Source organism: Anastrepha ludens, chromosome 2, assembly GCF_028408465.1.
Source record: "Anastrepha ludens isolate Willacy chromosome 2, idAnaLude1.1, whole genome shotgun sequence".
NCBI lineage: Eukaryota > Metazoa > Arthropoda > Insecta > Diptera > Tephritidae > Anastrepha > Anastrepha ludens.
In genome coordinates, this window is record NC_071498.1 from 58174591 (window position 1) to 58197015 (window position 22425).

At 32.7% G+C, this 22425-nt stretch overlaps 1 protein-coding gene across 3 annotated transcripts in view; it reads left to right on the forward strand.

The window, feature by feature from the left end:
* LOC128871553 (cytoglobin-1-like) overlaps positions 1 to 16023 on the forward strand; it is a 45232-nt gene extending 29209 nt beyond the window's left edge. For all 3 annotated transcript variants that reach the window (XM_054113399.1, XM_054113401.1, XM_054113400.1), the window contains 3 exons: positions 9172 to 9421; positions 12923 to 13087; positions 15148 to 16023. In XM_054113399.1, coding sequence (XP_053969374.1) covers positions 9257 to 9421; positions 12923 to 13087; positions 15148 to 15285 — 468 coding nt within the window. In that variant the 5' untranslated portion in view covers positions 9172 to 9256 and the 3' untranslated portion in view covers positions 15286 to 16023. The remainder of the gene's footprint in view (positions 1 to 9171; positions 9422 to 12922; positions 13088 to 15147) is intronic.
* The last annotated feature ends 6402 nt before the right edge of the window (positions 16024 to 22425 follow it).

The window sequence follows — 22425 nt, forward strand, 5'->3', positions numbered from 1 at the left end:
TATTGTATAGTAGTATTCTCTTATATTGCTAAATGTAGCGGTGGTAAATTTAAATGCGCATCCATGCCAATAGTTGGGGTAGTTCTCATGGCCCCTGTTATACTTAGGCATGCCAGCCTTTGTAGTTTACACCGTTTTGATATAGCAGTAGACTGATTTGTTTTCACCCACCATACCAAAGCCCCATATAGTACAATAGCTCTTACCATTTGGGTGTAGATGCAGAAGGTTTTTTAAGGGTTCAGACCCAAGAGTTGTTTTGTTGTCCAAAGGTATTTCGTTGCCTTTTTTATTATTGAGTATAGGTGGGCCTCCCAAGTTAGTCTTCTATCCAAGATAATTCCTAGATTCCCACTTCCTTTAGAGGTGCGTATATTCCATTTACTCCCAGGGTGGGTATATTTAGAACCCTTTTCCTGGTAAACGGGATAATAGTGGTAGGTAGGTGAAATGGTTGAAGTACTCGTTTGGCACTCCTCAAGTAGCGCTAAAGCGCCGTGTTGATACCATTGTGCAGATATCTATAACTAACCAGAGCTCTTGATGTAAAGGAGAAGGTTGATGGGACTTAGATTGCAGCACTGCCGCAGCCTGTCGAAGTAATGAGCGCTTAGCGACCTTAGTCGCCTAGCAGCCAAGCCCGGACCTTTAGAGATAATCAAAGTGTCAATAAACTATGTTGTTTTAGGTTATATTTCAAGGAGAGAATGTGAAGCAGTGTAGTAGCTCTATGCTTACTTTATTGCACAAACCTGTTGACAAAAAATTAGACATCATGCGGCGCACTCGATTAAAAGTATTTAAAAAAAAAATATAACGGAATTTTAAAAAAATAATAGTAAGGAATTTTTCTGTTATAAACGAAGCAAAATTACTTATAGTATTTGGTACAAGTAAAGAGCCCTGAAATAAAATATGACGAAGGTTAAAGCTGCAGCGCCACATTGCTCTCACCTCATTTAGAGCCGACAAAATTTTATTGAGATCAGTTAAAAGTCACTTCTTCTTTTTGCAGGTTAAGAATAAATTTACTGTTTGTTTGCTGCTGGAAAGTATGCAGGTTTATAATTTCAACTATCTATAATATTTTCTATATTTTAGCCTAATACACATTTTCCCTGAAATAAACTCTAACTTTTTGGACATAATCAGTGATACAATCATTTTATTCCCTTTTTGTTTCACTGCATAATTTTGGATGATATCTATGTTCTTCTTAGGAATATGCCATGGCATGACACTTTCATTTCATTGCCAAATTCAGTTTCGGAAATCACGAAAACACAAACATAATCTACTGTGTAGATGACCAAGCACGAAACACCAAAGGGTAGGTAAAGTGTAATTCTGCCATGAGAAAAGCTGCTCTTAAAAAATCATTTGTAAATTACAGCTCTTCATTTGAAACTCATTTTCCGACCGCACTATAAAATACATGAGTGCTACTTACATATCTATATCTAAATTTCATACTTTTTATGATAATATCGCAATAGAAATATGTACCTTACCCCAAAATGAGAAAACCCATATCAAATTGGTATATAAGTGCGCAGACCAAACGATAGTCCAAATTCTTGTTCAGTGGGTTGCGTATTGTGTAGAAAGACCACTAGAAGATCTCTTAAAAGTTATTTAAAATAATTTTCAAAACCTTCTGGTTGATCTTTGCAATACGAATTAATTATGGTTGGAAAATTATTATATCAGCATCACGCCAGAAACCAATAGATTTCTCTGCAGAGATTATTAATGTTGCTGTGATTTCTTCATCCATAAGTGAAATTAATTCCAAGCCATGAAATCTGGCCGTCAGCAAATTTGTATGCATAATTTAATTAAAAGCGCACTGAATGCATTTGCTTTCTGCTTGATTTGATACAGAGCACAAGCAGTGCCAGATATATTACTATACACATACGTGCACACATACAAACACAAACACTTGTGAATGCATACACAGAGCAATTGCTTGTCCACATACATACCCCTACCCCTTATAATAAAAACAAAGAAAACGAGCAGCTCTCTCAATATACCTATCCATGTGCACTCGATCAAGAAGAGTAACGGAGGAATGTGTGAGCAGAGGAGAAATGTGTGAGCAAAGGATGCATGTATGAGTAGAGCAAGCACGATGTGTACAGGTATTTGCTTACATTTGAGATACGTGTGTGCGTTTGATTGTGTGCTGTCTGCAGGATATTAACACCTGATGTGTTAAGTATACACAGAGATATCGTTCAGGTGTAAATTGACTAGCAGTTGATTGGAAATGTTAGCCACACCGCATATTTTATGAATTTAAAGAAAACGAAAATGTTTTGTTTTCTACCTACAATGCTAAGTGGCATATAAAATATGTAGGTTTTCATAAATCTTGGCACTCTCTAAATGGTGAGGTTAACCCTTCAGACCTTAGCCCTTTAGCTGCTGTAACTTACCTGTGTTATTAAAGAGTTAAGTGTATTTTGAATTTTCATTTCGATTTATTTAGCCAATGGCATGACAGGTATTTCCCACAGACCGCACAGAGCGTCTATGGGAGATTTAAAAACAGTTCTCGGAGATGATAAATCAGTACTTTTTTTGAGATTTTTGCACGAGAAAGATGATTGGGTGTTAGCACATAGAGATAAAGTGGATTCTGAACACGGAGATTTTTGCTGGGTATAACACAACTAATCAGCCCGCGAAGTTGGGACCACTGAATATCAAACTCAGCTCCAATATCAACAAAATCGTTTACTGCAATAAGCTGGTGATTATCATCTTTAGGAAAATACTAAGTAAGCAGTTTTATAGTAGTTCCAAAATTGTGTTGATTTTTGATAATTTTTATTGACGGTTTTAGGCATTTTGCATCATATAAGGAAATACGAGCCTTTTTTGCATTGAAAAAAATTTACACGACTGTCTCAAAAGAAAAAAAAATGTTAAAAATCAGGGCAATCTTTGAGCCACTTAAAATTAGCATTTTATTATTACAAAATATAATGCGTACTTTCGAAATTTTTCTTAAAATTCTGATTAAAAAATGTGACATTTTAATGAAGTTTTAAGCTTGCACAAATTTTTAACTTGGATTTATTTGGTTTTTATAGGAAACTATAAACATATTTTCTTAAAAAAATTATTAAAAATAAATTGGAATAAAATGAATTTTCGAAACATTTCCCTAAGTCCTTGTGCCATAGTTATTTAACGCAGTATTGGTTCATAAAAAGTCAAATGGTTATTCGTTTTCGTTGTTGCTGTTGCTGAAGTGATTGAGTATTTCTATTGAAATAATCCTAAATAGCGTCTAGCACCGTTTTACTAACATTGTCCTTGTGTGACGTCTAGGTGTTGCTGTTTTTTTGGTTTTTGTTTGTTCTTTGAGTGAGATCCATTTCGTGAAATCCAAGCATAGCAGCAAACTTTTTATCTCAATGCAAGAGAATACATTGATTGGCTGTTAGAGAGGCTTGCAGAAAGAGCAAAGTTTTGCTCTGGCGAGGCCTAAACATTCGCATGAAAAGTGGAAAAGACTTTCTTTCAGATGGGATTGAAAGGAAGGTTAAGTCTGGCTGCATTATCCCTTGCCTTTCCTTGTTTTCGTAAAGCAACTCAAAACCACACCATTTAGTGAAATTTGCTGCCTGCTTAAGGTTAAATTTTCATAAAACTTCAAAACCACTCAACAGTTTATTTTGCATTTATTAAGTTCATTGAGAGGCATCCTTACCACTGCATGTTTTTATTGCTTTAATTTCATTCATTTCTTGGTACAAACTGATACATACCGAACAGTTTTCTCTTCTTATTTATTTTTATTTATTAATTCATTAATTTTGCATTCCATCAAGTTGATGCTAACATCAATACGCCTTTTAGATTGATTATTTTATCTGTTCCACTGACCCTCAACAAGTTGATTGCCTGCCAGTTGGAGGTTACTTCCACCTGCAAGTAACCAACGGCTAATGACAGCTAACCAACCACAAGTATCCTTAGCCAATTTCCAACTACGCAGTGGTTAACGGCTGTAGCCGAGCACCTACTTTTCACGTGCCATCTGCACTCACGCGTATAACATAATTTCTCCTCTCTGTTGCGCGCTGGCTGACGGTCAGCCTTACCGTTGGCTGGCAAATTGCCAAGGAGATTGATTACTAGACTTACTGGCAGCAACATGAACAGCATAAGAATTTATAATAATGCCAGCAATAATAAAGTGCTGCTGTAGAGGAAAAGTACTACAAAAGCAAAGAATGTGAGTGAGGAGAAGTGACAATCGTAATAACACATAAACCTAAATTGACTAACGCAAATGATAAACTTCTTGTTATTATTTTGTACTTTTTGAGAAGAACTATGACATTGACGAGTTAAGTTAGTTTAACTTATGAATATGCAGTAAGTGGTACTTAATAAATCACTGAAAGTACTCATTTTCTAAAACATTTCCAAGAATTCGCTACACAAAAATTGTTTGCTTAGAGCGGAGAGTGTAATATCAAGAGGGCTGGTTAAGTGCCTCTTGAAAATTTCAAGTTTTCAATATAACTACAGAGTTGATATTAAGTTAATCTATGAAAGGTTTCAACTGGCAGATGGATGACTGAAGTATAAAAATAAGAAATCTTAGATATGTCCGGTAGAAATGATTTGGGTAATTCGAAATGATAATTTTATTTCAGTATAAGGTTTGATAAAATGCGAATACTAATTCTAATAATGCTTTGAGAGAAATCGGGAAATCGTGAGTTTGGGGAGATTATATGTCAAGTGATGCAAGTATTTTGGGCATTGTCGTCAATGCCTCTAAAAATTGGTTAAGATATAAGATTTAAGTATAATAAGAATTAAACTGAAAAATTTTTAAAACAATTGAATAACTTTAGAATGTATTCGATGTTGGTAATTTTCACATACAGTTTTTCAAAGCGTAATATATTCGGTGTTTTTCAACATTTTTTTAAATTTGTTTTTAATATGAAATATGGTTTTGGAAAGCATCTTTTTGTTGGAAAAAAATATTCTTGTTTTTACTTTTTGTTGTTGCCATTTTTGAAAAACAATTCAGATTTTTTTTTTCTGCAAAGTAATTCCTGAAAGTTTTATAGTGGGATTCCTATAATTTTTCAATACATACAGTGAAACAGTAAACCAGAACTATATTAGTAGGCAGATATGGTAGAATATGTTTTTCACTGACTCACTGTAAGTGTCAAAAATGGCAAAGGAAACATTTCTTGACAGAAATTTTTAACAAAAAATTATATTTAACGTTTTTTTTTAATTTTTATTAAAAGAAAAGAATTCTTTCAAAGGATTTTTTTTTAAGTAAATTCCATCTTAAACAATTAAAAAAAATTAATAACAATTATAAAAAAGCTGAAGATATTTCAATTTAAATACTCTATTTTAAAATTTTCAGTGTTGAATAAATCTCAAAATCTTCTTCTTCTTCTTAATTGGCGCTATAACCGCTTGCGCGATTTTGGCGGAGCTTAACAAAGCGCGCCAGTCGTTTCTTTCTCGTGCTAACCGGCGCCAATTGGACACACCAAGGGAAGCCAAGTCCTTCTCCACCTGATCTTTCCAACGCAGAGGAGGCCTTCCTATTCCTCTGCTACCACCAGCTGGTACCGCATCGAATACTTTCAGAGCCGGACCGTTTGTATTCGGACAACAGCTCATACAGCTCATCGTTCCATCGCCTGCGATATTCGCCGCTGCCAACGTGCAAAGGTCCAAAAATCTTGCGCAGAATCTTTCTCTCAAGCACTCCAAGCGTCGCTTCATCGGATGTTGTCATCGTCCATGCTTCTGCGCCATACGTTATTGTTTTTTTAATTCCTTCATTTTACTTCTTGTTATACTCAAGCCTACGAATAATTAAAAATACGAATAATAATTAAATATTTTCAAAGCTTTTTTTTTTTAATTTTTTAATTGATGTTGATACCAAAATTTTTTGTACTGAATAAATCTCAAAATAACAATTTTTTCCAAAATTCCTTCCATTTCTTATAACACTCAAGCCTACGAATAAACCAATTGTCAGAATAATCGACGACAATGTCAAAAAATATTTGAATCACTTGGCATGTGTGCGATTGATGGCCACTGAAACCAAAATTGCCCAAATTCATATCCGAAAATTTTCGTGCTTATGGCTCCATTTTTATTGGTCAAGAAAGACGCTGAGGTGAAAATTCACATAGCTCGAAATTTATTTCGAATAAACACAGAATTTGAGTAATACAATCACTTTGGAAATGTCGAATAGCGCTAGACGTTTCTCAAGTATAAATCCATACATTTCTCACGGGTGATGATATTGAATTTTTTATTTTATTTTATTTCTTAAGCATTTGTACCATAATAAATTATTTAACAAAAATTGTTTAGCCACAAAAGCCTTCGAATTTTTTCCACTCTTTTCTGGTGCGAAACGACTCTCAGTTTCGTATGATTTTAAAAAAAGTCTGCCATTGGCCCATCCTTTATTACTTATATATGTATGTATTATTCACAAAAATTTAAGCACTTTGCTGAAAAGTTCTTTTGCTACCACACTTTTGCATTCACCTACAGTGACATTAATGAAAATGGAATGCTTACATTAGGCTTAACTGAACAGCTGTCTGCTAGGTTAAGTGTGTCTACACGAGTATATCAAAACTCCCTGTAGGACCAAAAAGGGCATGCAATACCTATTTGATCTACAACTATGAATTCCAATGCGACACTTTCTTTTCTCCGTCACTATTTTTCAAAATATTGCGCATTAGAATTTATAACGCTTTGAAACCTCTCTAATTATTTATGGATAGCTTGCCATTTACTACTGTGGGCAAAAGTATATTAAGTAAGGTGAACTTGGTTGTAAAATGAAAAATCTTTATTTATTCTTGTAAATCAATTTCATCCTCTTCAAAATAATCCCCTCTCGATGAAATACACTTATGTCAACGAATTTTCCAATCCCCGAAACATGCCAAATAGTCCATTTCCGGTATAGTCATCAGCACCTTCTTCGATTCAGCTTTTATTTCCTCAATCGACTCGAAACGCGTTCCCCGGAGTGGTCTCTTGAGTTTTGGGAATAACCAGAAGTCACACGGAGCCAAATCAGGCGAATACGGTGGTTGCGGTGTGAGACGGTGCATTATGGTGATGCAAAAACCAAGAGTTGTTGGCCCATCATTCTGGCCTTTTTAGACGAATTTCTTCATGTAAACGACGCATAACGCTCAAATAATATTCCTTATTAACAGTTTGGCCAGGTGGAATGAGTTCATAGTGCACCACACCACGAAAATCGAAAAAAATTGTCATCATTACCTTAATTTTTGAACGACTTTGACGTGTTCTTTTCGGTCTGGCCTCGCCTTTAGCGCAATATTCGCTTGATTGGTCGGTTGTTTCAGGGTCTTAAGCATAAATAGAAGTCTCATCTCCCGTAATGATGCATTTGAGCTTGTCCTGATAGTCTGAAAGCATTGTTTCACACACATCAATGCGACGACTTTTTTCCAAGAAATTGAGAGTTTTCGGTACCAAACGAGATTTGACTTTTCGTAGGCCCAAATGGTCTTTCAAAATGGTTTTCACAGATCCTTCTGATATTTCGATCATATCAGTAAGGTCTTTAACAGTCAACCGACGATTTTAACAATGCTGCCAACTCATGAAAAAAATAACTGGAGCGAAATTTTAATCCCGCGAAGTTTGACAAATAAATTCACCTTACTTTTTGCCCACAGTAGTATCATTTGAGACCAAGAAATATTATACAAATATTAAATATTTCCGATGACTTCGGTTGAAGTGAATTTGAAATCGTTTTCTTGAAAAGCATTTTGGATTGGTCGATATGAATCAGAGTAAAAAGAGGCCAAGTATGTCGGATTAAATAAATGAGGAGCTTTTTCATGGCAGATATGCACTCGGAGGTTTGCCATTGCCTGCCGAGGAACAACTGCTATTAGAATACACGTTTTCATTTTTCAGTTTCTTCAAGGAAATTCGAACTTACGCACTCCCGAAGTAGGTAGTCACGCACCAACCCATTCGACTACGGCAGCCGACTTATTATCATTGTAATAATGAAAAATTACTCAGGTTTTGATAGTTTGCGACAATTTTCTCTTAAAAGGAATAATTTTTGTATAATGGACTAGTTTTTTTGTCTCCTGTTACGATTTGATGCAGAAATGATTTATTTTTGTGGCGTACAAAAAGCATTTGTGGTACACAAAATACTATTTCGATGCCACGGAGCTTCAACTCATATGATGAGCCGCTCTAGCTTGAGTCCCAATGTTTCCGGGCACTATAAAATTCGATGTCACAATTTTCTATTTTATAGCATTGAAATAAAAATTTTAGTGCTTTCAACGACGGAGTAGGATCATCGTAGATTTGCGACAATATTCAATTACCTGTATGAACTCCCGGAAATCCTATACTGACGACAAAAGGCATATGATGAAGCGCTACCATAACTGTATTTACATTATGGTTTAGGCGATAGAGAATAACTTACTTTTTAAATTATACATTTAAAATATATTTGATTTAATTGTAGTTGCTTGAATTTACTCAAGAAATGATTTCAGGAGCAGAAAATGATTAACCACTTTTTATTGTAGGTTATTGTTGAGAATAATATATTTTATGATTTTAATATAATAATTCAATAAAAATATTATTCTGTGCATACCAACGAAATATCTACACACAAAAAAAAATAAAATAAAAAATTATCTACAGCGACAGTGTTAGATCGCCAACTAAACCAGCTCACTTCCCTACCGGGTTGCATACTCTCGTGATTGGCTTGAAATGTTCCACGTGCAACTTATATTCGTGTATGTGTGAGTTGATGTGCGCCTCAGCAAGCCTCTACGGCTGTTCAGCATGTCAATTTCAATTGACTTCCCAATTAGCAGAAGTACATAGAAAAGATTTTTACGTTCATTCAAAACGCACAGCAATGCAGAGATGAAAGCACAACTATAAAAACCAAAAAACAAAAATGTCACAATTAAGTCTGTGAAATGAAAGAATGATTTTATTCCAGTGTTTGTTTAGAAATTTTATTTAATATTTGACCTTTAATTATTTAATTTTTTATGTGAGTTTACCAGTTAATATTAATTTATTTCTTTATTTCAGCAACAACCAAAGAAAAGCTAAGGCTTACATTTAACAAAATAATAATTTTTGATAAGAAATACAAAAAAAAAAAACTTAATATAAAATGGCATTGAACGCTGAAGATATTGTTGAGATCAAGAAGACCTGGGCCATTCCGGTCGCTACACCAACCGACTCTGGCGCAGCGATTCTCGTCAGATTCTTTACAAAATTTCCGTCCAATTTGGAAAAATTCCCATTCCGAGATGTGCCACTCGCGGAATTGAATGTAAGTAAATATATACATGTGGGCGTGTAATTTTTTTATAATTATCAGGTCAGTCCATAAGTTCGTGTGTTTTTTAAAGGTGGTTTTAAAATAAATAAAAAAGATGTTTAAAGTATTTATTAATCAATAATATATTTTCCTTCATTATTTACAATATCTTCCCAATGTTTAGGCAACTTTTTAATTCCCTGCTCAAAAAATTGTTTGTCCTTGGAGCCAAAACACGCTTCGATATCCCTTTTTATAGTTTCTTTTGAGGAGTAGTTCTTGTTACTCATAAGGGATTGAAGTCCACGGAAAAGGCGATAATCACAAGGTGCAATATCCGGAGAGTATGGTGGATGCGGCATTAGCTCCCATCTGAGCTCGTTCAGCTTGCCAATGTTTGCCTTGCGGTATGAGGTCTTGCGTTGTCGTGGTTAAACAAAACTTTGCATCTTTTCACTCAAGACGGTCGATTTTTTTAAGTGCCCATTCAGGTTTGATAGCTGATGGGAATAATAATCAGCAGTTATCGTCTGGTTTGGTTCCAGAAGTTCATAATAAACAATACCGGCCATATCCCACCAAATAGACAGGAGAATCTTTATGGGGTGAAGGCCACCTCTAGGGGTCGGTTCTGGTCGGTTCACCTTTATCTAACCATTGGCGTTTGCGAACAGGATTATTGTAAAGGACCCATTTTTCATCACCAGTAACGATACGGTTCAAAAAACTTTCATTTTCAAGCGGAAACCTATGCGGAACCCATTTTCCCAGCTTTGGAACCTTTCCCAACTGAACCAGGTGCCTGTGAACTGTTCCATGCGATGAATTTAACCTCTGAGCTATCATATCGACTGTCAAATTTGGCTCAGCTTCCACGAGTTCGAGCAAGGCGTCGGAGGTAAAGACTTCAGGACGACCAGGGCGCAGGGCATCATCCACGTCGTAGTTACCACTTCGAAATTTTGAAAACTACTTTTGCGCAGTCCTTACACTCGCGGTATCCTCTCCGTGAACAGTGTTTATTTTTGCTGCAGTTGTTGCATTTTTGCCACTTTTATAAACAAAATACAAAATATGCCCCTTATACGCGTTCGAAGATTCCATTTTTTTTCAACATCAAGTGATGTTAATCACTGATAGAAGCACGTGTTGCTGAAAAATATAAATAGTTCCGTTATATTCCGCGAATAATTTTTTGTATGCAAAAATCGTACAAAAGTGAAATTATGGGTAAAATACGCACGAACTTATGGACTGACCTGATACTTGTTTCGAATTTTATAGTGATATCTTTCATACAACAATTTTTTATAATTATTTTATACGGTATTCCTATCTTTATTAATCCAATGCAAAAAATATTCGGTTTAATAAATCGCTTCTGATTTTAGATAAGCAAAATATGCATATCAGGGGGTTAATCGAAAACTTAAAAAAGTTAAAAGCTTTGATACATTTTTCAATGGTTTTTAAATTTTCTCAAAATTATTTGTAATATTTTTCTTAAAAATTTCAAGAATTATCACTTAAAAATAAAGGGTTTTTCAATAAGGGCGGGTAGATGTTGAAATCGTCAATCGTGGCGTTTGCTGTGTGGCACGTAGCGCCGTCCTGCTGGAACCACATGTCGTCTAGGTCCATATGGTTCAATATGGGCCCTAAGAAATTGGTTATCATCGTTGTGTAGCGCTCGCTGTTGACGGTGACCGCCTCACCAACGTCGTTTTCAAAAAAGTACGGACCAATGACGCCGCCGGCCCAAAATCAACACCAAACGGTAACTTTTTGAGGATGCATTATCACCTGGTGAACCTCGTGTGGATTGGTGTCGTCCCATATACGGCAATTTTGTTTGCTAAAACAGCCATTCATCCAAAAATGCGCCTCGTCACCAAAGATGATTTTTCGCCCAATACTGGGGTTCTCTTCCAAACGATTCGAAGCCCAGTCAGCGAACAAACGGCGTTGTCTATGGTCATCAACTTTGAGCTCCTGGGCCAGTTGGATCTTGTATGGGTGTAGGCCCAAGTCCCGACGCAAAGTTCGCCAAGTTGAAGTCTGCGAAAGGCCAAGTTCTTGTGCATGGCGAGGAATAGACTGCCTCGGGTTCTGCTGTACACTTTCACGGACCGCGGCAATTTTCTCGGCTGATCTTGCGTTCCTTGAACGTACGGGTGTTGGCTGATTGTTTACTGACCGGGTCGTCTCAAATTTGGCCACCAAACGTTGAAGAGTCGACTTTGAAGGGCCACCACGTCTACCGAAAAATGGGCGCAATGCGCGCAAAGTTTACGTTAATGAACACTCATTTTGATAATAAAGGTATATCATTTGAACGTGCTGTTCAATCGTGTAACTTGCCATGATGATTTGGCATAAACAACTGAATAATAAACAAAAGATTTGACAGATGTCACCAAAACAAAATGGCTACCACAGGGCGCCAAAAGCGACCTGCGCCAATTGAAAAACCCTTTATTTCACTGACCATCGCAATTTTGTATCGAAACTATTATTCCTTTTTTTTTAATTTTAAATGATAGAATATGCGATTTTCTTGATCAGATTGTGATAATTAATTAATTAAATTATTTTTTTTAATTAATACACAGTTTATTAATTTTATTTTTATTTTAATTGCCTAATTTCATATTAATTAAACAGATTTAATTTTTTTTATTTAAATTAAAATTTTTATTTTAATTTAAATTTAAGAATTTGATTTTTTTAAATTCTTTTCGGTGTAAAACTCGATGTTTGTAATTAATTAAAATTAAAATAAAAGTAATTAATTAAAACAAAAATGAAATTAGTTAATTAAAATAATTGAATGTTTTTAATTACATTTTAAAATATAAAATAAAGTATTAAAAATAAAAATGTATTTACTTTTAATAAAATTGTTATTAAGAAATTTTGAGCATTTTTATTTAACTTAATTGGCTAAAAATTTAATAAATTTAAATAAAATATAAATTTAATAAAATGTTTGCTTTCACAACTTGATGCTTTTCTGTTAATTCAAATTTATAACTTTATAATTTTAATTAATCTTTGAAAATAAAAAACAAAAAAAAGCAAATCTTGAATAATTTTTTTTCTGCCATTTTTATTGTCCTTCGAGTTTTCAAAGCAAGATTTTTTCAAATATTTTATTAAAATGAAGTTCTATAATTCAAATTTATTGCGCTAAGCAATTCGTTGCTGCCGAAATCAGCTTATGACGTCACAAAATCGTTTCTATAATTAACTGAATATGGCGAAATTTCAAGCACTTATCTTTTACGCTTTGATATTAAAACTTGGGGTTCTTTGTTTCAAATTAAAATTTTAAAACTTTTATTCAGTTGGATACGAAATTTGACATAACAAAAATTAGAGATTTCATTAACTCATTAATTTTATTTTTACATGCCTATATCTCGTTTCGTGTGTAGAAAAATTATGCTCCACTTCCCTCTAAAAATCGTATAAAATAAAGCTTACATTTTTGTTGTTCTTTGACATTTACAGAATAGCGCACGCTTCCGTGCCCACTGTGGCCGCATTATCAAGACCTTTGATCAGTCAATCAGCCAGCTAGAAGAAGAAGGCGGTCTACAAAAGATTCAAGAAATCTGGCAAGAGATAGCAAGATCGCATGTACAACGCCATCACATTGAAAGGCCGGCATACTTTGTAAGTGCAGCAAAATTTTATATTACAAGTGTTAAAAATTTAAAGCACCCTAAAACACACACACTAACTCGAAAAAACCTATAAAAATAAAAAATGTGGAAATAAAAAAATAAAAATTTAAAAACTTTCTTTTACAGTTAAAATCAATTAAGTTGAAGAAAAGTAAAAAAAAAATTGTCAAAATTTTCAAATTAGTTCTTTTTTAATTTTAAATTACTACTTCATTGCAAAAATAGAAAACAAAGTTATAAATTAAAAATTTTAAAAATATTCAGGGCTGATTGAATTAAATCTAAGCAAATATACAAAATTTAAAATTTTTTTGGTGTGCTTATAATTTTAAATTATTTTATTTTTATCTTCAAAACTAAAAAAGGTTCAAAGTTTATAATATATGAAATATTGATTCAAAATAATTTGAACAAATTAAAACTTAAAAAATATTTAGTATTGATTTAAAATAATCTGAACAATTAAAAAAAACAGAGTACAAAATTTTCATATTAGTTTTATAACTATTTCATTTTCATCTCCAAATTTAAAATTTAATTAAAAATTTAAAAAAACCTTGATTTAATATAACTTCAGCAAATTTAAAAAAATCAAAAATTTTTAAATTATATTTTGTGCTTTTTATTTTTAAATTATTTTACTTGTATCTTCAGAATAAGAAAAATGTTAAAAATATATGGAAAAATATTTAATATTGATTTAAAATAATTTTAGCAAATTAAAAAATCCAAAATTTTCAAATGATGTTTTGTGTTTTTTAATTTTAAATTATTTTATTTTTGTCTCCAAAAATAAAAAAAATGATTTAACATAATTTGAGCTAATTAAAAAAATCCAAAATTTTGAAATTATATTTTGTATTTTCTAATTTTTAATTATTTTATTTTCATCTTGAGAAATAAGAAAAAATTGAAAAGTTAAAATTTAAAAAATATTGAATATTGGTTTAGGATAATTTGAGCAAATTTAAAATAAATGCAAAATTTTCAGAAAAACATGGACACTTAAAATTAAGTGATTTTTATTTAATTTCAAATAAGCATTGAAAGTTCATTTAATTTATTTAAGAAAATTTTGTCCGGTTTTTAAATATTTATTATTTTATTTTTGTAATCGAAATTTTAAAAAATACTAAATATTGATTTAATATAATTTGCAGAAAGTAAGAAAAAGTTACAAAATTTTCAATTTAGTTTTTGTCGTTTTAAAATTCATTTAAATTAAAATCAATTCCTAAGTTTTCATTGTTTTAAAATTTGATTCAATAAAAATTAAGAAAACTACAAAAAAGTAAAAAAAAAAATTAAATTGGTTGATGTAGTTTAAAAATTTAAATTCAATATAATCCAATATTTCATTTCTTAATAATTTTTGTTGAATTATTATTTAAAAGTTATTTGTTACTGAAAGAAGTTTAAAGTCTCCTTACATTGTTGAAGTGCAAGTAAAATCAGATTATTTAATAAATTTAAGATTCCATGGCGATTTCATAACATTTTAGAAAATTGTAAAGTATTAAAAATTAGTGGGCATTTGTGTAAATTTAAAAATATATTTATTAAATATTAATTATATTATTAGCTTAATTTTGTTTTGAAAATAAATGTATATGTAAATAAAAAAAGTTCATTTAGATAATTTGATTTTTATAAATCATGGACGATGCTAAAAACTGAAATAAAAAAATTTAGATAAGCAGAATCGGAATACAAATTAAAACAATACTGCCAATCAATTTTGTTCACTGGCTTAAAAAAAGTTCCACATTTAAAAATTTACAACAATATGTAATTACCCAAAATCGTTTTAAAGAGCACATCAATTAAATCAGCAATTTATTTTTTTAATTTTGAAAAAGTTTATAATAAAATTTCGCACATTTTAAATGTAAACAAAAATAAAATTAAATCAATAATCCCTTCTTTAAAAACATGTAAAAAAATTTGTAAATATAAATCAGATCCTAAAAATTGGATTTAATTTTTTTTATCAGTTTTACTCATTTATCTTTATTAATTTTTACTCATAATATTCCCTCTTTCGCACAGGAACTGCGCACAGCCATTGTGGAAGTACTGACTGAGGCGTGTAACCTGAATGAACGCCAAGCGGAAGCCTGGAATAAACTACTCGACATTGTATACGACATCATCTTCAAGAAGTACGATGAATTGGGGGCTCAATAATGCTTGAGAAGTTGCAGGAAGGCGGCAGAGTGCTAAAGGAGTGCATACGCCAACACATCAACACTCATACGCACACTCATCAGACACACACACACGCACACACGCATAAGGAAAGTCATGGAAAAGCAGGCATGAGAACTCGCGTTTTCCACTATGACATTGCGGAAATTTTGTATGGCTCACTTTAGTGTGCCAACAATGCGAATATCTCCATCAAAACACACATATACACACACATTTAGGGAATATTAACGTTGACGCTTTAACCTGCTTTTGTAGCGCAAAAGTTTTATTGTGAAGTTGTAGTAGAAAAAGAAAACGAAGAAGAAGAAGAAAAATGCAAATATAGAAAATGTCTTGAAACATATCTAAAAAATTTACACAGCAACTCGCTTTATTGTAACGCCATCCGTAAACTTTGACTCCATCGCCTTTCCACCGTTGCTGCTGTCTTGAGTTTAAAGCTTTATTTGTGCTGTTTTTTTCACAATTAGCTGCTGTGATTGTTGTTGTTGCATTTGTATACCTCCCATCCAAGAAACTCTAAACGCATCTGAACCGGCTATATTTGAAAACAAATAAAAAAAAACAACTCCTATGAACTCTTAATGTTTCCGTTTACCTCTATAAACATTTTTTTTGCTAATGGTTTCTAAACTTTGTAATTTTGTGAATAACGTAAAATGTAAGAAAATAAATAAAAATAAAATAAAATATTAAATGAATTACAATAAAATATGTATTACAAATGGATTTCCTTATTTATAGGCTTTTAAGAAGTGAAACTAGGCCAGTTGGTACAAAAAATGTCTATGTCAAAATTAATCCTCCTGGATACCAGAAAATAAAGCGTGCGACTCCTCTCATATACACTTCCGTGCAAGCACATCGCTTTTTTTATATGTACCTACACAACTACAAGAAGAACCATATAACGCAAAGTTTCAAACTTTATATATAATTTTAAAAATTCCCTCAAAACACTTCACTTCCACTTTTTAAGTAGAACTTTTTGCGACGTTTTGGGTATGCAAGACTCAAGTGACCACACCATTGATTTTTAGCAATTTTTTTTTTGTTAATGGTGCCAGGCTTTTTCCCCTCATAAGGAAATTAGAACCTGTCTGCAGTTTGTATGGAAGAAAAGACGTGAAACCTCAGAACTGTAATTATATTTGCTTAGGAAAACAAGAAATTCATTATTTTCTCGGTAAATGGCTGTAGTGATCGATATCGCGTTAAGTATCGAACAAACAATTTAAAGTTTAGGCTCGTTGCCAAGCTGACGTTTCACACTAAACAAATTTGGTTACTGTTTTTGTTTGTGCCATTCAGTTGTGAGTTATAGAATAAAGAGAAAATTCGGTACATATTACAGTTTTTCTCTGATAAAGGCGAAAATGAAACCTAGGCCGCTGAAATTGTGAATGATTTTTATGGTGTCGTTACTGTGGCACCTCATTACGTGCTATTTTGGTTCCGTCGGTTTTGTTCAGGCATTTTTGATGTTAAAGAAAATGGTGATAACTTTGATAAAATCACAGAAATAATCGAAGTTAAAATCATATTTTTCCATAACAGTAAGTTTTTAAAACTGGCTCATGCCGTTCTTTAATGATGCTCAATGCCACCTTTGATATTATTCTCTTTTAGCAGCTCAAATAGTTGCTCATTTCTAAAATGCACTTGGCGCTGATCCAAAATTGTATTTCGTATGCTTTAATGCCATAACAAAGGCATCTAAATGAGAAGAATGACAGAAATATTGATTGCACAAATATTTATAAATCAAAATATAAAAATGGAACTATTATTGAAATAAGGAATAACACAATCGAAAGAAATAAAAAAAAATACTCAATGCCGTTTTTATTGTTTAAGAAACCACCGCTTAAATTCAGTCCTGCCTTTAAGAATGCAGCAAGTCTGGCCTTTGTCTTTCATTTCATTGCCTAGCAGATCGCTGAACCTCTCAAAGGGTTTATGGAAAGATAAACTTAAGACGTACATTCCACTAACATTATCACTGCCCACAGCGCATTGTATCACCAAGCTTTTCACATAAGAGTGACTCAACAGTTTTATTCGAGGGCCCGCACAGATGGGCGCTAACTACAACCTTATGAGCTAACCAGCTGGATGAATAATCCGTAAAGAAGGCCACCAAGAACATCAGGCGGTACTCATTCAATCCCCCATTCGCCCACTAAACATGGTCTACTAAAGGTGCTCCTCCACTGACGCCAGATGCTACCCCCACTGACGCCAGCAACAACATCAACACCTACATCACTTCACTGAGGAGACGTCGTTGGCACTATTGAAGATTTGAAAGAAAGCGAGATGAGACATATCGAACGGATTAATAACTCCAATTAAAAACATTCCTGGCTTCTGCGAATGTTTTGCAAACATTTTGGAAATCAGTGAATGTTTCAGAAATATTCCTGGATTAATTGAAGGTTTGACGACATGGCGACAATTGTGTGTGGTTCATTTACGTACATATTTCTTCTTCTTTGCTTCAGTTATAATTGTAAAATGGGGCGATTCTTATTCGAAGTGGAAATAATAGATTTTCAGTAAAACCAAATAAACAAAAAAGAAGTGGAAACATTATTTTGGGTAAAGCTTTAATATAAGCAAAGCAAATGGTCAAATGTGTTTTGCTCATACAAGATTGCATTCTGTCCACAGAGTTTCTGACCCGCAAAAACAAGTGATTTTTAGAATGGTTCGTCAGTTGATTGCTGAGTAGAACGAAGGCACATTATTGTCCGTATTAGAAACGATGTTCAACAAAATCATTAAAGTTGAAAGCGTTATTGTATTCGAAATATTTTTACGGGTATGCAATATTCTTGTCTTTAGTGTTTCAATTCACAACTCAGACCAAAGCTACAGCTACATATTCACACACAAACTACTCAGCTATCAAATGCTAAGACAATTCCCAAACCACTTCTTGCACCAAAAGTTCTCATTGAACAACAAAACGTTGTCATTAAATACGTCTCCCAACTTATCTATGAATGCAAAAATACTTAGTCAACACTGATTCTTCGTGGACAGTCACTAACAAGTCTGAAATTGGCGCACAAGAGGCGATCTCATACGAAACCGAAGTTTTGGTACACTAAGACATCTGCTTAGCTACTCTTGTGAGAATTGAAATAAATTGCCTGCTTTCTGTTTTCGCATTTTCTTATTCCTTTTGAGAGGTTCCGCGATCTGCTAAGCAAATTAAATCAAAACCGAAAGAAAAATTTGCTGCATACTTATGGGCGGGAACAAATTTAAGCGGTGGTTGCTTAAATATCCTTAAAGGGTATGCATTTAGGTATTAAGTAAGCGAACAGGGTTTCAACAAAGTTAACAATTGTTTTTATTGTTCGACTGCGAAAGTGGTTAACGGCCTTGTGAGGCACTAAGCATTCGAAATGCAATTCTGGGCCAGTGCCAAGTGCATTTTTGAAATTACCGTCATTTTTAGCGGCTTCAAGCTGTTCAAAGAGAATAATGTCAAAGGAGGCATTAAGCAGCATTAGAGAACGGAAAGAGGGAGCTGATTTGTTAATTTATATTAATGAAAGGAAGAAGTTGATTTGCTAGAAAGTCTTAAAATAAATTGAAAAACATTTTTACCTGCCAAAATGTTAGCTGTAAAACTTACTACTATGGAGAATATAATTTGGTTTATACATTTGGCAATTTTGTTTTATATTTCTGCAATACCGCGTGATTTAATTTAAACAATAAGAAACTTGATTTGGAGCTCAGAATTACCTCTAAGAACTTTTCTCTGGGTGAAAGTAAAAGAATTTGTTCATTAATATTTGCTAGGGTAAAAATTTGTAGCTTTTATAAGTTCTATTTTATGCGTGTTTAAACTTAGGCCACAACTTATGGACCAAGAGTTAAGCTCGCCTAGCGACCTTTGCATGACCCACTGATCGTATTGGAACATCTCCATTAAGTTCTATAAAGATTTTGCTAATCCCACATTACCAAACAAGTGAAGATAATACTCTTTTTTGTAGAGTGCCCCTATTTACCCTCTTAGTTATGTTGATATTACCCATATCAGCTTTGATGATCCTGGTTTCTAGCATAGATAGAACCCAATTACTAATGCAATTAACCACCTCAAAGTCTATTAACACCCGTTGGATAACTGTAGTGCTAACGTTATTAAATGCGCCTTTTATGTCTAGAAAAGCTGCCATGGTATACTGTTTGTTTACTAGCGACCCCTCTATTTTTCGGATTACCTCGTGAAGCTCTGTTCACGTAAATTAACCTTTGAGGTAAGTTGGGCAGTTGATACACTAGAGATCTCCAGTGAGCACATAATGTGTGTATATAAAAACCTTATAAAAGTTTTTAAAAGGAAGGACGAAAGACTAATTGGCCTAAAGTCCTTCGCTCCCCTTCTATCTGCCTTTAATATGAAGACGACTCTACTAAGTTTCAAGTTGTTTGGAATATATTCTTGGTTCAGACAAGTTTCTTATTTAATTTTAATATTTTTTTTAAGAAAATATAGTTAGTTCTCTTACAGCAACCTTATGAATCCAAGTCTAAGATTTTGTAATCGGAATTTTTAGAATTTTTAGAAATTTTTATAGTCTTTCAAATTTTGTTATTATAAAATGTATGTTTTAAATCGCTGAAAGATTGCGTTGATTTTTGACGTATATCCAATACCATTTTTTCCATACAGAAAGCAATGTCGACCTTGCGTTAAATTAAAAATTCCCCATGGATACAAGGTTATGGTAGAAATGTAACTGCTCGACGAGAGTTTGAACGCGAGTTTGACCTCGAACGAAGTGCACTTGAAAGTTTAAACTTGTTTTTGTCGAAACTACTTTTTCCGGCACAGTCTACATGATAACTTGTACAGTTTTTAATATCTTTTGATGTGCTTTTAAGTGTTCGAAAGTGTTTTCTCTATAGTCTGTCGAGCCGAATTTTTGATATTTTTTTTTTTTAATTTTATAAACTTATGACGTAAACTTTTGTAAATTTATAACGTAAGACGCATTTTTTTTAAATGCCGTAAATTGCAAAGTTTTTCGAAATTCCAAAATTCGGTTCGACAAACTATAACTACAACTTTATTTTACAAGAATGTTTTTACTTCTTACATATCCATCAATATTTCAAGGAGAAATGATGCAGATTGTGGAGCAACTTTTCTTCTTTATAATACTTTGGGTAACGTAATTTTTTACATACTAATTTTGTAAAAAAATTTTAAATATTTTAAATACATTTTTTTATATTTATTTATATTATTCTTCTAAAAGCAGTTTTTCTTTTATCGAATTTTTGGTGCTACTGGACGTATGGAGGTAAAAAAGTAAAAAAAGGTATTCAAATACAAAATTAGAGGATTAATGTTGCTTGTATAAATAAATATAAATTTACTAGTTTTTAGTCACATTTCTTAATATTTTAGTTTAGCAAGAAACTTCTACTTTGCTCAATGTTGCTGATGCACTATTAGTAGGAGACGTACTTGAAAGAGTAGAGGTGAATTAAGGTAGCGCAAAACGAGAGCGATGTATTTTTTTTTTTTAACGGAGTGAGAATACTGAATGAATGAAATTTCAAGGATACTGAAGGGATCAGTTTTCTCTAACTTTATATGAAATATTTTGCAAGCAAGATCGAAATGCAAATATAATAGATTTTCGTGTTAAAATAAAAGACGGATTACCAAAGCATTTCCTGTAAGCTTTATTTAGAGAGATAAACATTTAATTTTTACAGTGAATAATCTTTAGAATTTCAATTGAGTGCAGTTCTGCTTTTTGTAACAAATTGTTATTTACTGATGTTAGATTTGATTACTGAATAGGTATCGTTAAGCTGGTATTGTTTCGAAACGACCTGAGTTTATACAGGAATGCCATTAGTTCTTACAAGGCATCCGAAAATTATCGAGAAACAAATGTTTGGTCGGTAAAAAGCAAAAAAATTTAATTTAAATTTAAAGAGCTTTTACTAATGCATCATAACTTAATATAGTTATTACTTTCCAGGCAAAAAGTGAAAATTTAATACTGATTTAATCCTCACTTCTGGAAGTTACCGAAATGCCAATTTAAGTTGGCTTGATTTCTTCCACAATAAAAAGTACAAACACATCTTTCAAAACAGATTGACAGATGAAGTAATTGGCTCGCCACATAAAATGTTATTATTTATTTAAATGGCTAGAAGGCGAATGATAAACGTAAAAGCAAATGTCAACCGTGCAAGTGAGTGATGAGAAGTGGTATACACAGCGTATGAGTGACGTGGCACGTAAATAAGAAAATGGGTTAGACGGCTGAAAGTGGCATTTGGAAAGGTTAACAGTGGAAGAATAACTAGCAATCGAAATAAATGATATTTATATACATGTATATTAGGGTGGGTAATTTTTTTTACAAAAGGAGCGCTATGTACATACAAACCTGCTACACCGTTAATTGTAAGAAAAAAATTATGATTCGGAAAGAAAAATGTTAAATGTATTTTTCTTTTCCCTATTTCATTATTATTTTGAAATTTTTCAGGTTTTTTTAAATTATTTTTTAGTTTTATTTAGTGAGCACACAAAATATATACTATGTATGCAATATATAATTTGATTTATATATAAAAAGAAATTGCATTTAATTTGTTTTATAGCGAGATGCTTTAAATAAAAAAACAGATATCACAAATAAATGATTCGTACCAAAAATCACCAATGTTTATATTGAAAAAATAACTCTCATAGTATACAAATAAATATTAAACGCCATATCATTAATCAAATATAGCTGCTTTTAAAATTTTGGAGGCTCGATATTGACTTTAGAGCTAAGTTTTTAAAGGACTTTTTTATGATTATATGTATTTAGCATTCAAATCTGGTAGAAATAATGTCAAAAAAATCGTGACACTCAAATTTATTTCTACAACTACCACGGACGAATCCCATAAGAGAACCAAAGAAAAACAAAATGTTCCTAAGTATCTCGAATGACTTTCCCGGTTACCCTGTATATGAATTAAGGTCCACCATTGACCCTGAGCTATCTCAAAGAGCATTTAACTGAATCGGTAATTACAAGAAGACACAAAGAAGCCTCATTTTTGCGA